Source organism: Oryctolagus cuniculus, chromosome 18 (assembly GCF_964237555.1).
Source record: "Oryctolagus cuniculus chromosome 18, mOryCun1.1, whole genome shotgun sequence".
NCBI lineage: Eukaryota > Metazoa > Chordata > Mammalia > Lagomorpha > Leporidae > Oryctolagus > Oryctolagus cuniculus.
Window position 1 is genome coordinate 26,263,431 of NC_091449.1, and position 18,311 is coordinate 26,281,741.

Below are 18,311 nucleotides of genomic sequence, written 5' to 3' on the forward strand. Positions count from 1 at the left end.
GAAGATCTCTCTCTTTCTTTCTCTCCCCCTCTCTCTGTCACTCTGCCTTTCAAATAAATTAACATAGTTTACAAATAAGCTTATTTTTGCTAAACAATTTTGAAAATCATGTAGAGTTTTCATAATACACATTTTCCATGAACTTTCTGAAGACTCTTCATATATTTCACAGAAGTAATTTTGCAAATACTCAAGGACTATACTTGGGCCATGTTTCGCATTTTTCCCAGGTGCATTAGCAGGGAGCTGGATTGGAAATGGAGCAACCTGGACACAAACTGGTATCCATATGGGATGCAGGGTTGCAGGCAGTGGCTTTTAGCCTGCTACACCACAGTGCCAGCCTCTAGCCAGCACCTACTAATTTTAAAGTTCTTTATTTTATTTTATTTTATTTTGACAGGCAGAGTTAGACAGTGAGAGAGAGAGACACAGAGAGAGTTATAGACAGTGAGAGAGACAGAGAGAGGTCTTCCTTCCGTTGGTTCACTCCCCTAATGGCCACCAAGGCCGATCCAAAACCAGGAGCCAGGTGCTTCCTCCTGGTCTCCCAGGGTGCAGAGACCCAAGCATTGGGCCATCCTCCACTGCCTTCCCGGACCACAGCAGAGAGCTGGACTGGAAGAGGAGCAACTGGGACTAGTATCCGGCGCCCCAACCAGGACTGGAACCTGAGGTGCCAGCACCGCAGGCAGAGGGTTAGCCAAGTGAGCCACAGCGCAGCCATAAAGTTCTAATAAATAAGATTTACTTTGTTGGTGCCAGAGTTAGGTGGGTTAAGCCGCCGACAGCGCCAGCATACCAAATGAGCATCCATTTGAGTCCTGGCTGTTCTACTTCCAATCCAGCTCCCTGCTAATGAACCTGGGAAAGCAGCAGAAGACAGCCTAAGTGTTTGGGCCCTTGAGCCCACAAAGGAAATTAGGAAGAAGCTCGTGACTCCTGGCTTTAGCCTGGCCCAACCCTAGCCATTGTGGCTATTTAGAGAGTGAACCGGCAGATATAAGACTCTGTCTCTCCCTCTTTCTCTGTAACTCTGCATTTAAAATAAATTAAATATATAGTATAGATATCTAAATGTTTCTGATTGTTAGGAAGCTGGTATCAAAGTTAACAATCAATATGTTTTATTTTGGTAAATACCAGGAAAAAAAGACTCCCTAACAAAATATCTCCTGTATGTTGAGAGAAGAATATCAACCCAAGGTAGCAGCAGAAATCAATGTCAATATTCCAAAATCATGTATATTCCATTTTAAATATATCATTAATAATTCTCTCCAGAACAGAAATATAGACACACTATATAACAGCTGAGGACTGGAACTACTATTTCTAAATTTACAATTCTTTCCTAAAAAAGCAGGAAAAGGGAAAGCTAATTTAAATGCATCCCAGGCAGAAATTCTTTTTGAAAGGAAGCCAGCAGGAGGCCAGCAGTGTCTGTGGAAGAAGTTCTAACTTGAACAACTTTACTGAAAGGCCACACCAGTCACAGCGTCCATGCTGAGTGCTGAAAGAACAGTCTCCTAACAGTCCCTGCAATACCCAGTGCTTAATAACTGCATTACAGACCACAAAGCCTCTGTGAAGAGAAACACAGAAGTTTTTTTTAAGAACCAGTATGTTACAGAAGCTAAGTAAGTGATCTTTATTTGCATCAAAATATGAAGATTTTTTCTATTTTATTAGAAATATATAATTAATTTTGGGACACTATATTCATATTAAAATATAGAATAGGCATTAGCTAAAAATATTTCTCAAATGTAAAACAAAATCCAGATACAGTGAGGATAAACCTCTCAAGCCTACTTATAAAACACAGGTAGATAGACCTAAGTATTTGGCCTCACCGTACGTGATGTTTGCAGATTTAATTCAGCCTGTAATTTTTCTGAATTTTATTTATTTATTTGAAAGAGTTATAGAGAGGAGAGACAGACAGAGATCTTCCATCCACTGGTTCACTCCTCAGATGGGCACAATGACCAGCCATGGGCCAGGCAGAAGCCAGGAGTTTCTTCCAGGTTTCCCACATGTGTAGCCTGGACCCAAGCACTTGGGCCATGTTCCATTGCTTTTCCCAGGTGCATTAGCAGGGAGCTGTATCAGAAGCAGAGCAGCCAGGACACAAACTGGCACCCATATAGGATGTCAGGTTGCAGGTGGTGGCTTTTATCTGCTACGCCACAGTGCTGACCCCAGCCTGCAATTATTAATTTCAAAGTTCTATCTAATAAATAAGACTTAATTTGTTGGGTCCAGTGTTGGGGCACAGTGGGTTAAGCTGTCACCTACAGCACCAGCATCCCAAGTGGGCATCAATTCAAGTCCTGGCTGTTTCAAAAACAGCTCCATGCTAATAACCCTTGGAAAGCAGCAGAAGACAGTCTAAGTGCTTGGGTCCCTGCACTCAAATGGGAAACCTGGAAGAAGCTCCTGACTACTGGCTGAGCCCCAGCCATTTGGGGAGTGAACCAGCAGATGGAAGCACTCTCTCTCTCTCCAACTCTGCCTTTCAAATAAAAAAAAAAAAAAAAAAAAAAAAGACTTAATTTGTACCATATATCATCATGCAACATTTCTTGTGGGAAATAAGAACTAAAGCACCATTACTGGGGATATAGACGGTTTGATAGCCTTCCTTTGAACCTTGTTCATCACATGCTACATGCCTGCTGAGAGGCATATTTAATTTTCAAAAGTAGTAGCAAATGAAGCCATATAAAACAGCTACTAATGAGCATTCACCTTAAAGGGTTAAGATCAGGACAGACCCCATTGAAACATCTTATTTTTATAAAATTGTAAAAAAAAAAAAAAAAAAAAAGTGTGAGAAACAGCAAGTTAAAAAAAGTGTGCACAAGAGTACGTAGGGGTGAAGTTGACTCAAGTCATAACTTACTTTGAAATGCCATTAGGAAAGAAAACTGGTTAGTAGACTGAGGTTTACACAGACCAAATCAAGGCTTATCTATACAATTCTTTCGACTTTTCTGTATGTTTGAAGATTTTCATAATGTTTTAAAAGAGATAAATATAATATACTTTTTTCTGATGTTTTAAAGAAATTTATTTGAAAGAATTAAGGGGGGGGGAGACAAAGATAGAGTCATCCATCCGCTGGTTCACTCCCTAAATGACAGCAATGGCCAGGGCTGAGCGAGTCTGAAGCTAGGAGCCAGGAGCTTCTTCAGTGTCTCCCACATCGGTGGCAGGGGCCCAAGCAGTAGCATCCTCTGCTGCTTTTCCAGGCCATTAGCAGGGAGCTGGATTGGAAGTGAAGCAGCCAGGAATCAATCAGGCACCCATATGGGATGATGGCACTGCAGGTTGTGGCTTCACCCACTATGCCACAACATGGGCCCCTCTACATCTTTTAATCCTTCTCATAAATGTCATCAAAAGGAAAAATCTAAGTTCTACATCCCTTGCACGAGGTAAGGGATAAAGACTCCTATCTCCATCTTTAAGTAATAAAAATGTTAAATCACTGACTGAAAAAAAGAAAATCTTTTTAATTTCTGTCTACATAGAATAGGCAGAAAATGAACATTAAACTGGTCTTTTTAGGGGGGAAAAAAAAATCAAGGCCAGCACTGTGGCGTACCAAGTAAAGCCATGCCGCCTGCTATGTCAGCATCCTATATGAGTGCCAGTTCATGTCTTGCTGCTCCAATTCCGATACAGCTACTTGCTAATGCACCAGCGAATGCAGCAGAAGATAGCCCAAGTACCTGGGTCCCTGCTACCCACCTGGGAGACCTGGACAAAGCTCCTGACTCCTGGCTTCAGTCTGGCTCAACCTTGGTCGTTAAGGCCATTTGGGGAGTGAACCAGCAGACAAAAGACCTCCCCTCCCCTCTTTCTCTCTAACTGTGCCTTTCAAATAAAATAAATCCTTAATTAAAAAAAAGAAAGAAAATCTCCAATCATTTTCTTCTCCCCTTTACAGAACATCCTAAACAAACAAACAAGTAAATAAACAATATATATGTAAGATTCTTAAAAGGGAGAAAAAGAAAAGGCCTTTACATTAGTGTTAACATCTGGGTTAATTTGGAGCAAAGACATAATTTTTTTATTTCTTAATTTAAGAAATTATAATAAGATTCTGGTACATGACTTTTTTTTTTTAAAGATTTATTTTATTTATTTGAAAGACAGAATTACAGTGAGAGGTAGAGACAGAGAGAGAGGTCTTCCATCCACTGGTTTGCTCCCCAGATGGCTGCAACAGCCGGAGCTGTGCCAATCTGAAGCCAGGAGCCAGGAGCTTTTTCCGTGTCTCCCACTTGGGTGCAGGGGCCCAAGGACTTGGGCCATCTTCTACTGCTATCCCAGGCCATAGCAGAGAGCTGGATTGGAAGAGGAGCAGCCAGGACTAGAACCAGTGCCCATATGGGATGCCGGCGCTTCAGGTCAGGGCTTTAACCTGCTGCGCCACAGTGCCGGCCCCCGTGGCCTTCTTTAGAAATGATATTTTAATTTTCTTAAATGTTTGGTTTTTATTTATTTATTTTCATCTATTTCAAGGGAGGAAGGCACACAGGTGGACACTGATTGATCTCTATCCAGGGTTGGGCCAGGCCAAAGCTAGGAGCCAGGGGCTCCATCTAGGTCTCCCATATGAGTGGAAGAGGCCAAAGCAATTGGACCATCCTCTGCTGCATTCCCTGATGCATTAGCAGAAAGCTAGATTCAAAGCAAGGTGCCAGGACCCCAACTGGCACTTGGATATGGGCTGTAGGCATCCCAAGTGGCGGCCTAACTCCCTGTGCCACAAGGCCCACCTTTAGAGATGACTTGTATCCATCATACCCACTCTAAAACTTCCTAGTAAGCATTCAAGAAATCAGTGTCAATTCCCTATTTATTAAATGCCTCCCCTGCAACCAAGCCTTAATGCCATATGCTTCAGGGACCTCACTCAAACACAGCTTGCATTCTTTCTTTGTTTTTTTGCAATGTATCTTTGTTAAAGATCCACTTGCTTGAAAGATGAATGGGTTTTCTTCTCTAAAATTAGGGAACAAGAGGAATATTAAGTTCAGGCATGGATTATATATAGGTAAAGAGAGTTCTTCTCAATTAATAAAGCAAGGATTGATGATTTTTTAAGTATTCTCTTTAACATCCTAAAACGTTAAAGTTATATCAAACAAAAACATTCTTGAAAGGAGGACCTACAGCAGTATCTGTAATTTGGTAAGAAAGGGAATTCTAATTGAAAATTTAAGTGTATTTGTATCAAATCAATAGAAATAAACATTTGTTTCTACAACATTCATGGAAAAATACTCAGCAATTTCTGTTTATAAGATAATAAATGCACTACAAAATCCAGGAAATACAGTGGCATATTCCTTTTTTCACAGCTCTGTTATACCTAGGAATTCATGCTATCAGAAGATACTGATGAAGTAATCCACGTTCTTTAGATTTTATGAGACCACCAGAACACTTTATTATTAGATACTAAGATTAACCTAAATATAAAAATTTCTAATTTTTCAAAAGCCAATTAAACCAGCTTAGTCCAAGTCATTTGGCCTAAAAGACGCCTGTGTCCCACATCGACGTAGCTGGATTCAATGTTTGGCTCTGGCTCTCGATCCCAGTTTACTGCTAATGCAGATTCTGGGAGGTGGTGGTGATGACTCAAGTAATTGGGTTCTTGCCACTCACGTGGGAAACTGGGATTAAATTCTCAGTTCCTAGGTTCAAGCCTAGCCCAGCCCTATCCATTGTGAGCCTCTGGGGAATGAACCAGCAGATGGGAGAACACTGTCTGTCTCTCTGCCTCTCTTTCTCCTTCCCTTTCAAATAGAGGAAGATGAATACAAGTAACATTCTACTAGATTTTTTCAATTTAACTTTTCAACAATGATAACTGAGTGCAAAGGACATGTGCACAGTAAAGAAGGGTCAGAGGAATTTGTTCTAGGTTTCTCCCTACAAGAACCATACATGTGACTCAAAGCATGTCAGTTATCATTTCTTACACTTATTTCTTCATTCATAACTAATCTGCTCTAAAAATAAAATAAGTAGTGAAACCAACAGAAAAGCTTAAAATCCACATTAAAAAATAGTAGTCTAAGTAAAAGAGAAATAGCCCAAAGTGCCTAGTTAATTTTAGGTGTTGAGTTCACAGATAATTTTTATGTTTTTATTTTCCAAATTTTCTACAATATAAATTCTTATGAAAAAGCACAGGAAGGAATCCTTAAGAATACATATGAAGAAGTCACACTGTCTCATTTAATTCCTACCAGTGAACATGAAGTACTGAGACTTCCTTTTGCTTGTGGGACATACTCAATAGAAGTCATACATGGTACAATGAAAATGACCAGATTATCTGCCTGCCACTCCTCTTGTCAAAACAAAAGGTGGAGGTTACTGCCCCACCTTTAAATCTGGTCTGCCTTTGTGAGTTCCTCTGATGAAGAACACCGCCTGACAGCTTCCATGCTTGCTGTCCTAAGATTACCATGTCAAGTAAACTGGATAGAAGAACCCATGGAGAGAGAAGTTCAGCCAACAGCCAGCATTAGCCACAGGTCATGAACAAAACCATTCCGGACAGTCACCGAACGGTTGCAACCAACCTCAATAAGCACACTCACAGAGTCCTGCACAAGTAAATGGTTTGTTTTTTTTTTTTTTAAAGATTTATTTATTTATTTGAAAGTCAGAGTTACTCAAAGAGAGGAGGAGAGGCAGAAAGAGAGAGAGAGATGTTTTCCATCCGCTGGTTCACTCCCCAATTGGCCACAACAGCTGGAGCTGTGCCTATCTGAAACCAGGAGCCAGGAGCTTCTTCCGGGTCTCCCACATGGGTGCAGTGGCCCAAGGACTTGGGCTATCTTCTACTACTTTCCCAGGCCATAGTAGAGAGCTGGATCAGAAGTGGAGCAGCCAGGACTCGAACTGCCAGCACTGCAAGCAGTGGCTTTACCTGCTACACCACAGCACAGGCCACTGGTTATGGTTTTAAACCACTATGATCTGGAGTAATTTTACTAATTAGCAATATGACTTATATATGATTTAGATTCATCTCAAAATTACTGGAGGTTGGAGTAGATGGTAGGAACAGGATGTTGAAACAAAACTTTAGATAAAACCATGAGTTGAAATTATTGAAGCTAGTTGATAGGTAACGTGAGAATTGAGTATGTTACTGTGCCCCCTTTTGTTTGAAATTCTTATTAAAAGGTTGCTTTACAGGCTGGCACTGTGGCATGGCAGGTTAAGACACCACCACTCACTCATAGCATCCTGTATGAGCTCCAGTTCAAATCCCAGCTTCTCCAATTCTGATCCAGCTCCCCGCTCCCTGTTAATGCTCAAGCAGCAGAAGATGGCCCAAGTGGTTGGACCTTTGCCAACCACATGGGAGACTCAGATGGAGTTCTTGGCTCCTGGCTTTAGCTTGGCTCAGCCCAGGCTGTTGCAGCCATTTGCAAAGTGAACCAGCGGATAGAAGGTATCTCTCTCTCTTTCTCTCTATAACTGCCTTTAAAGTAAATAAAACTATATTTTTAAAAAGTTACTTTAAAATATTAATGTAAAGTTGTAATAATAGTGCCTAGAAAGTGAATTATCCATTATAAAAGATAATGGCACAAATATTTACAAAGCATTGGCTTCATTAACTGACAGTAAAATTTTGAAACTATATGAGCTACTATTAATACTTGAGGGCCAGGCTGAGTGTTCTATAGACATTATCTCATCTGCTCTCTACTGCAACAACCTTGTGAGTTAAGTATTATCATCACCACTTGACAAGAAGAAAACTGAGACTCTAAGCGTAATTGTCCAAGGTTATAAAATTAGTAAGCAACAGGATTCAAATCTAGGTCTGCAACTCCAAACTCCATGCTCCTTAATAAAGATGTAAAAGATAAAAAATTACAATCTGGGACAGGTGCTTGATGCAGTGGCTAAGACACCACTTGGGACACCTGCACCCCACATTTGAATGCCTGGTTCAAGTCCCAGCTCCTCTACTTCCAATCCAGCTTCCTGCTAATATATGCCTTGGGAAGGCAGCAGATGATGGCTCAAGTACTTGATTTCCTGCCACTGCTCAAATGGGAGACCAGATCCTGACTTCAGTCTGCCCCAACCCTAGCTGTTGAGGGCCCTCGAGAAGTGAACTAGTGGATGAAATACAATAAATATCTCTTTGTCTCTAGCTCTCTGTCTTTCAAATACATTGAAAATACATTTTAAGTTACAGTCAAAAAACAGAATAATCAGCTGCCAGTGGACCACATAGTAAGAGGCATATTCATATTTTAGTGAAAAAATATTGTGTAGGTTTTATAATACTTATTTCCCAAGTTAAGTAAAAAGGATTATAAGGGGAAAATGTATTTCAAAAAATGTTTAATGTCCTTACCAAATTGAAAACCACTATTAGTTTTAAAACTGTGATGCACGAATCCTCTTCTATTAGGCTCAAATATTTCCTTTTCATCTGTTATTAACTACATAAATACTATAAATGTCTTGGTTCACCAAAGTTCTAGGATTTGAATTAATTCTCTGGAAGAGATTTTTCTGGGCAGATCTGAGGTTCCAGAACATTTTTAGTCCTATTTTTCTACATATGTTTCTACTTCCTGTCCTATCTTTAAAAGAAATACAATTTAGATTATTTCTGAAGTCAAGATTATACATTACTTGTCCCTTAAAGAATCCTTTAAAAACACACAAGTAATCACAAACACCACTATCATAAGAATGTATTTTTTAATCTTATACTTTACTCACTGTTCTTATTAAATTGGTATGTGCCCATTAAGAACAGGAGCTTAGCTACATTAATTATATTTTGGACTAGGCTAACATCAAGAGTTAAAGAAGAATTGAAAAACCAGCATGCTTTTAAAAGTAGTATATCAGACACCCTTAAAACCAGCTCCAGCCTCTGAACTCCCTCCATACTTGCTTAATATCTCTGCAAATAGCACAAAATTATTGTCATTGCCTTATTTAGCATCTGACTATGTATGAATTTCTCCATCTCAGGGTCTTTCAATACCGAATAGCACAATACTGGCATGCGGTAGGAACTCAATCATTGTTGGAGGAATTAAGAGAATGTAAAAATACCACCAGAATTCCACGATGCTCCCAAACAGCAATTTCCTGGCTTTCAGAGGACTGAAGACATTTTGGTTTCAATTTCTGAATATATAAATTGATGAGTTCAATGGCCATTTAAATTCTAGCAATATCATGATACCACATACAGATCCTCATTTAAAAGCAAACAGAAAAGTCTGTTTTCTGAGCCATAATCAGAAATGACTCAGAGGAAAAAAAGCAAAATTTAAATGGAAAAAAAAATTTAATTTTTTCATGTACAGAAATGCTCCAATATTACTTTAAGATATGTATAAGCAAGTATGTTAAAGCTTCTGTAGTTTGGAGGGTTTTAGAAAAACTGCAAAGTGAGGTTGAAGGTCACAATAACCCCCCAGCCCCCAGAAGTAACTGCTGCATTTCTATCATTGCTCACACTTGCGCACACTATTTGTAGACTAAAGTGTTACATATAATAACTACATATTTGGTCTTCATTTATCCAAAAATTTACACAGTGCCTATTTTGTGCCAAACACAGTAGAAGGGCTTGTGGATAAAAAGATGAAAACATGCCCCTTCCCTTATCCTTAAAGAATTATCTAACAGGGAAAGAATCACAAAGCAAACCAGAAGCAGGCAGTTATCCACACAAGTGTAAAGTGGTATCTATTCTGAGTGAATACAACCTTTCTAATTTCCTGAACTCCTCACCAAAACTAATAGATAGAGGTCCACATTAATAAAACTTGCCCTGGGAATTATTTGTAAAACAGATCACTTTGGCCAAATCTGCAGGGGAAAAACATTCTTTGGCCAAGGACTTGCATTTCAAGTTTCAACATGAACTGAATGTGTAATGCAAAAGCAAATGGCCTATTATGGAAATGTTGACAGACATACGCTACCAATAGATGCAACTACAACACTGCATTTATTGAAAATTAATGAAGTCCTGAATTTTTACTTATAAAGTGGATATTATTAGTTTAGATTACTTTCTGCAAGCCAATGGTCAAAATTTAATAAGTGAATGTGTACAGATTACACTGATTTTCACTCTTATCCACTGCTTGCAGCCTATGTGCATTTAAACCAAAAGAACATTGATATACACTAACTATAAATTATTTCCTTGGAGATCTCTCAGGCATGAAGAAAAAGCCTCTTAAAATAAATTTAAAATATTATATGCTTGATGGTGTATAACCAAAGGTTTAATCTCACCACTAAAGGGGCAGTTACCATGATTTTGCAATAACCCTGCAGACAATAATCAAGACAGTTCCTGTTGTTCTCTTGGTAAAATCTTTGTAAACACAGCATGGATATATTGTAATTTGATATCTGTAAGATCAACAGCTATACCTTATGACAACTCTTAATATAACATTTTATTCACCAATAAATTGAGCACTTTTCTCAACAACAATAAGTGTTATTTACCAAGCATTGTCCTATTAACTACAGATTAGCACATTAAAATAGATATGCTTTCTTCCTTCCTGAAAAAAGGTGTAGTACATAAAGAAAGCTCTGAAACATAGGAAATTCATTAGATTTTTTTCAAATCTTGGGAAAGAATAGCTGTGCCATATTCCCATCACTGTTTTAAAATAACTGATTCCATTTTCTACTACAAATAAAAGAAATATTCATAGAGCTTTCCATGACTAGTTAGGTTGAAAAATGACTGTCACCACTTCACAATGTAACATCATCCTAACTTAAAAAAGGAAAAGAAAGGAAAGGAAAAAAGAATCAGAATAAACACAAATGGTAACACAACCTCAGAAAATCAGGGAACATGCAACTCAGGAAAGGATGAAAGACAACATAAATTAGTATCAAAGGCATTCAAAATGGAGATTACTAGAAGAATTCAATTACTGGTCAAACACACACCAAAAAAATAGTATACATATTATTTAAATACAACTGGGTGATCTAATCAGTATTGCAGAAGTGTAATAAAACCATCTTTCACTCACCAATGCTGGATTTTCTCCTGGCAGTTAGTGACCACCTGTCATGAAAACAGATAACTACTCATGAAAAAACAGGGCTATGCACAAAGCTACAAAATCAGTGTATCAGAAAACCCCAACAGTGGCTTTACAGATTTAACAGCATCTCAGTACACATTTTTATTTGTCACATGCACAGAGATGTGAATGGTACTTTTTAAGCAGCATACTTTATCATAACCCTTTAATGCAAGCTGATAACTGCAGAACAAATTACAGCTTTCCGATTCATACTTTGGTACAAAACCCACTTCATAACTATTACGTGACATATGATATAAGATAACTAGTATTTTGTACAATCTACAGACCTGTTTTCAATGTTACATATTCTGTAGAATACACAAACGTTATAAATAACAAGAAACCAATGGTACATCCACGTTTCATCAGTTTTTAAAAAATGACAGTAGTGAAAATATTTTATTTTGTCAGTATATCTCCAAATGTTTTCACTTGTAATTTTTATTCTGATGCATTAAAAATGAGTTCAGTGATATTTTTCTACTACATTTTCAAGAAGAAATACTTGGTATAAAGAGATGCTCTGAACAGCTTATTTTTTTCCCAGTGAATTATGATAAAATGTTAAGCACTTCATAGTTTAAACTAAAACAAACATAAAAGTTATTTGTTTTCCTTATAGGTATTTCAACAGATTCTCAAAATGACAGAAAACAAGTACTACAAGTCATTAAGGAAAAAAATGCAATTTAACACCATATTTGAATACTAATTTTAAAATTAACACTATTTTCAAAGAATGCTAATCATCTACTTAAAGTCATCCATTAATAAAAATTTAAACAGTAATCTATAATACACTAGCACCATTTTTGAGGCAGAGAAACTAAGATAAAAATCAAAATGCTTAATACAAGATCATGTGAAAAAAATAGAAGTATGATCTGGTTTGCAACACATTGCCTGAGTTCACTGTTCCAAATACCAGCATTGTCTCTTGGATATGCTCGATGCTTCAACCAAAAATCACAAGATTTTTTTTTAGACCTGTCACTAAATTCCTGTATTATAATATTTAATTCCTGAAATAAATGTCCTCTCCTTTGGGACATTTTAAATACTAAGACAGCAATCCTGTACCAAAATACATGCTGTAATCAGATCTCCAACCATACTGCACATTAACTCAGCATAAAAAGTCCATTTTAGAATGAACATCTCTCAGTAAGTATCAATCACACAGCAACACTTAATAACAGTGGTAATACATAATAGGGCACTGACTTTACATCTGGAAGAGCCAAGCTAAACCACATCAATCCATTCCAGTGTTTCTGATTTGGCAGTAATTATAAAATAGACAAATAGAATTAAATGTAAATTGAAAATGAAAAATATCTTCATGAAATCCTTCTTATAAAGTTCCTATATAACAACCCCATTAAAAGATGAGACCCAAAAACAGTCAGGATGTTTTCCAATCCCAATGCATGTGTTTCCAAGCATGAAGTAAGCCAAAAGCACAAAAAGAAAAGCCCTGCAAACCATAAGAGCAGAATGTTCATTAACCTCTACATGATAATCCTCTCGTAGCTGCATATTAACTAGTTACATATTCATAATCATTTACATTATTTAAAGGACCTTCGATGGAATTTTCTAGGCTATATCCATTAGTGACGGTGTTAAAGGTTATAGAAGATAGTCTACTTAATGTTTCCAGGAAGCCCTTTTAATTAGTAAATATGTAAATTTGGCACACATGCTCTTTATGTTTAAAACACACGTCACTGGTAGAATGGCATGTGTCCCTGCCAACACCCCCCCAGTCTACCCTCCACTTTGTTCCAGCCATCCTTTCTCTACTCCTCAGCCTTTTTCTTTCCTAAAACACTTTCCTCAGAAACAGATATTCAAGGATAAAGTAACAACAAAACATCCATTTCATGATATCTAAGAGAAATTTTCATGACCAAAATGCTACCTAAACATTTAAAGTCTTTATTAGTTACACAGAGTGTTTAGAATATCAGATATACTTTCCAAATGGAGCTAGAGAGGCAATATTTTGGAAATTAGAAACAAGGAGAAAGATTTAAAAAAGAGGCAGGTATGAAAATAAAAAGCTTTATGACAGTGTCTACTTTTATTTGTGTTTATATGATATACAGCCCACCTGCTTTCAAAAAACATTTGAACCCAAGCAGCTAAATTTATAAGCTGAGATTTTGTTCTCTTCTCTTACAGCAAGTTATTCGAAAGAAAAAATTAATAAATTCTTATGACTTAGCTACCAAGTTAAATTTTGAAAGGACAAAGTCATACAAGTCAAAGTTGAATATACTTGGGCTTTTCAAAAAAAAATTATTTTTCTGAACTCCAAAGATTTTTTTTTCTGAAAGACTATTCAAATTAATTCCTTTTATTATTAAAAAGATGAAGTAACCACAGTCTTAAGTTTGGTTCTGCAAGTAATTCTTGAAAAACAAAGGAAAAAGCCAAAACACTTTTGTTCTCATCCTCCACAAAAGTGAAATGGTTATGGAAGAACAATACTAGTTTTTATTGTCATTGTTTTAAGATAAGCCTATCAAAATATGCAAACAGTGCTGCTAAAGAAAACTTTGTATCCTTTTGAAGAAAAGATTGAGGGGGCAGGGATAGCGCTGTGGCTCAGTGGGTTAAAGCCCTGGCCTACAGCACCAGCATCCCTGTGGGTGCTGGGTTGAGTCCCAGCTGCTCCACTTCCAATTCAGCTCCCTGCTAACATGCCTAGGAAAGCATGTTAGGGTAGACCAAGAGCTTGGGTCCCTGCACCCACGTGGAGAGACCCGGAAGAACCTCCTGGGTTCCTGGCTTTTGCAGCCATTTGGGGAAAGAACCAGCAGATGGAAGATATCTTTCTCTGTCTCTCCTCTCTCTGTATAACTCTGCTTTTCAAACAAATAAATAAATCTTAAAAAATATATACTTGGTTACCAGGTTTCAATTATCAAAATAACCTAGTAAATTCTTTAATATAATGACCAGTCTCACAGACATGAATTTATAAATACACACTTATACAGTAACACAGCAGTAAGTCCACAGTAAAGAGCAACTATGAATTGATTTACCACTTTTTAAGATATAGTTTCTCATTAAGAATTTTTACTAACAATTTAGGAGCTACAAAAATCACATGGTACACATTCAGCATAACTCAAAACTGTTCTTAACCTAAGAAATAACAACAGTGGTATATGCCAAGACTCCATATGATGAAAATCAAACTGCAAACACTTCAGTGAGGGAGGTTTTAATCTCTTTTTAAAGAAAGAAAACCTATGTTCAGAGATGGAGTAACATAACCAGTATTATTCAACTGACCAATAACTGTAGGAAATTAAATTAATTTTAAAACCAGGTCTATCTAGTCCCAAAACCTATATTCCCCTATGTTGGACTGCTTCCAACCATCATGCAACATACTGGATAACAGAAGAAAAGCAGCTGTTTAGATTTGCAGTCTGTCTGTCTTAAAACCCGGAGTGCTGTTGCTATTTCTCCTCCATTTCCTCCTCTCTACCACACTCACATTCCAACAATGTCAGTAAAAGCAAATACATTAAATTCAACAGTTCACAAATGAAGACCCTTATTTCTTCCAATGCCTCATACAGTTCCTGGCCCTTTCAGATCAAACAGCTAAGTATAAACAATAAATTTCTCTCTTCCAGTCCAGCTCTCCACTGTGACCCGGGAAGGCAGTGGAAGATGGCCCAAGTGCTTGGGCCCTGCACCCGCATGGGAGACCAGGAGGAAGCACCTGGCTCCTGCCTTCGGATTGGCAAGTGCGCCGGCCGTAGTGGCCATTTGAGGGGTCAACCAATGGAAGGAAGACCTTTCTCTGTATCTCTAACTCTGCATGTCAAAATAAATAAATAAATTAATTAATTTTTCAAGAGCCATCCACTATACATACAGGTGTTTAAGCGTAGGGCAGGGAAGTAATGGGTTAACTCCATAATTGCTACCACATCTCAGCTTTTTAAAAAAGATTTATTTATTTCTTCCAAAGGCAAAGTCACACAGAGAAAGAGGGAGAACCAGGAAGACAGAGAAATCTTCCATCCACTGGTTTACGCCCCAAATAGTCACAATGGCTAGGGCTACACCAGGCTGAAGCCATGAGACTAGAACTCTATATAGAGAGATACCCTGCATGGGTGGATGGGGCCCAAGTACTTGGCCATCACCTGCTGTCTCCCAGGTCCAGAAGCAGTGATCTGGACTGGGAGTGGATCAGCCGGGACTTGAACCAGCACTGTGATATGAGATGTATGGTAAACAGCTGCTTAATCCACTGTGCCACAATGCCAGCTCCTTGTAATATTTTTAACACACTTGTAACAACTAATTCCTGTACATCAGTGTCCAGCTAACAAATTAACATATTCTGTTTCAGGGTTAAATTAATATCTGATAAATTTTAAGTAGATTATATGGCAAAAAAGAAGAATTCCTTTGCTGCTTTTCTCCAGGAGTTTATTTCTTACAATTATTTTGTAAGTGAACGAATAGCTTAACACACAGTGAGATCTGCCTTACTGTTTGTCCAATTTATTCTGGTAATAGACCACAAGGGGGCATCAGCCTATGAGTTTTCCAAGCTCATACACAGTGCCACATTAAAACTACACAGAAATAGAAATCCTAAAAGAGTAAGTTTCCATCTTAATTTTTGACACTTCTCTGAAAAATGTTCCACTTTAAATCTAAAACTTTTCTGACTGTCATGTAATCTGAAATTCTTTGTAAGTTAATGTGAAGAATAACAGTTTGGGAATTGTACTAACCAGAGCTATCTAAATTTATATGGTTTGCCTCTTGTACTAGAATGTAGCTTCATGACAGAGCTTACAAGTTTGGTTTTAAGGCTGCTGAGTCAAAAAGGAAAAAATATAGTGCAGGGCTGAAGCCAGCGGATGTCACTGGACATACACTGTTATCTGTCAGTTACCAAAAGGTTGAAAATAATTTCCTACTGTCCAGACTGTCCATCAATTAAGGAGATGTGTAAATGTCATTGCCATAGGATACAAAAGTGTACTTTGAACAAAAGTAGGGAAAAAAAATACAACAATCTTTTCAATAAACCTTGTGCAAAGGATGAAACTGACTATAGGTTTCTAACAGGAAAAAAATGCAATTAACAGCAATAAACTGTAATTAACTGAGTATTACTGCATTAAAACTACCACAAAGGTAAAGAAAACTATTATAATGTATGCCTGAAATATGCCCCCCAAAATTAAACTGTTACCAAAAGCTAAGTCCAATTATATAGACTCACTTGTTTTAAAGATTTATTTTATTTTTTGAAAAGCAGAGTTACAGAGAGAGGGAGAGACAGAAAGAGAGGATATTCTACCAGCTGTTCACTTCCCAGATGGCCGCAAAGGCTGGGGCTGGGCCAGGCCAAAGCCAGGAGCCAGGAGCTTCTTTCTGGTCTCCCACGTGGGTGCAGGGGCCCAAGCATTTGGGTCACCTTGCACTGCTTTCTCAGGCACATTAGCAGGGAACTGGATCAGAGCAGCCAGGACCGACACACATATGGGATACTAGCATCACAGAGAGCAGCTTTACCTGCTAATGCCACAATGCCGGCCCTGGACTCACATCTTAAAACACTCAAACGTTATTTAAAATTTTAGCTAGGGCAGAATAAAAACCACCATCTTAATCCTTACTTTTATGTTTTAGTCAGTTTTCTCCAACACAGGCCTCTAAGACCTTCCCTCTCAATATTCAAACTTGCTGTCTTACATGAATACTGGACTATGTCTAGAAGTTTGGTATTGTACATCTCATTCCTGGTTGGTTTTACAAATTAAATTCTTTTTTCTTTCAGCATTTGTTTATCCTAATTCCAGGTATTCTAATTATATAGCTTTCCTCCTACCAGAAATATTGTTCCTAAGACTGAAGACATTAGCTTGTTTCTGAGAATCTTTGAGGTGTACAAGAAATTCGAACTGGACCAGATGAAACCTCCATGAGGCAAGAGCCTGTCTACTCAACTCCCCAACATGCACCTGCCATACAATGAGCATGCAACACAGCCTTTAATACAAATACACACTCTGTGGTCACCTCACCAGAAACCTCAGGATGTTTCTCAAAGTTTGGGACTTTAAGTTTTAGTAGATAACACAGTACACATGTTATATATTACAGAACACTCCCTGTTATCAAATATAACACTTGCAGTGAAACATGAATATTCAAAATGAAATAACTGCCTCACTCAAATCAGTTCTAGTTAATTTTGTCAACACATGAATATGCCACAAACCTAGACATAATTTTACTTGCAAGAGCTTTTCACACCTCTGATGTGCAGGTAAGAGATCATGACCCGTATTTCTGAATCTGAAGTACCGCCTAAGCAGCTTGCAGCCCACCCATTGTTTCACTAGAGACGTAATCATTCCATCTTCAGTTACACCTTCCTCCTAAACCCTGCCCTTCTCTCATCAACACTCTGCAAAGAATCCCATTTCTCCATCTGTAGCTACAGTAAATGGAGAGTGCAGACACCTGCCACTACCTGCACTAACCTAATTTACTCCGGACCTAAAGAAAGACTGAAGTGATTAGAGCTTCTGGTCCTGAAAGGGTGATCACAATGGAATTTGTACAAGCTAGCAAGTCATCCAAAACAGCTGGTGCAGGAAGTAACAAAATAAATGTACAAGGAACCAGAAAACACACACAAAACTACGGCCCTTGAGTTCCTCCTGATCTTAAAAAGAATTTCTTTCCAAGCATGTCTATGGTTACAGTTCTCTAAGAACACTTGAATAAATTTGCCGCACAGAGTAGGGCAATAATGTGCCTGTTTAGAGCCAAATGGAAACAAATAATTCATTAAAGAGTCAACACAAATACTAGAAAAGTGTAGGGGAAAAAATCCTCACTAATATCAAAGACAAATTGAACAATCTCTGAAATGTCATTTTACACTAATTAAAGGAGCAAACTTTTATTTCAAAGAAACCACCACTACCAGTGAAGCTGTAATAAAATTAAAACTAAATCACTGCAACTTAGCTATGTAACTTCAAATCTTACCAACTAGAAAACCCACACGAGTAAAAGTAGCCAAAGCAATGAGGCTCAGAGAGACGAAAGATTCAAAGGGGACTACTGTGAAGAACAGAGGTGATA

General features: G+C 37.9%; 1 protein-coding gene across 8 annotated transcripts in view; it reads right to left on the bottom strand.

Annotated features, from left to right (window-relative positions):
- URI1 (URI1 prefoldin like chaperone) overlaps nucleotides 1-18,311 on the bottom strand; it is a 106,579-nt gene that overhangs the window by 38,634 nt on the left and 49,634 nt on the right. For 5 of the 8 annotated variants that reach the window (XM_008274571.4, XM_070062015.1, XM_070062016.1 and 2 more), the window contains one exon: nucleotides 11,100-11,134. The exons of the other annotated variants lie outside the window; for them this stretch is intronic. In XM_008274571.4, coding sequence (XP_008272793.2) covers nucleotides 11,100-11,134 — 35 coding nt within the window. The remainder of the gene's footprint in view (nucleotides 1-11,099; nucleotides 11,135-18,311) is intronic. 8 annotated transcript variants of the gene reach the window in all.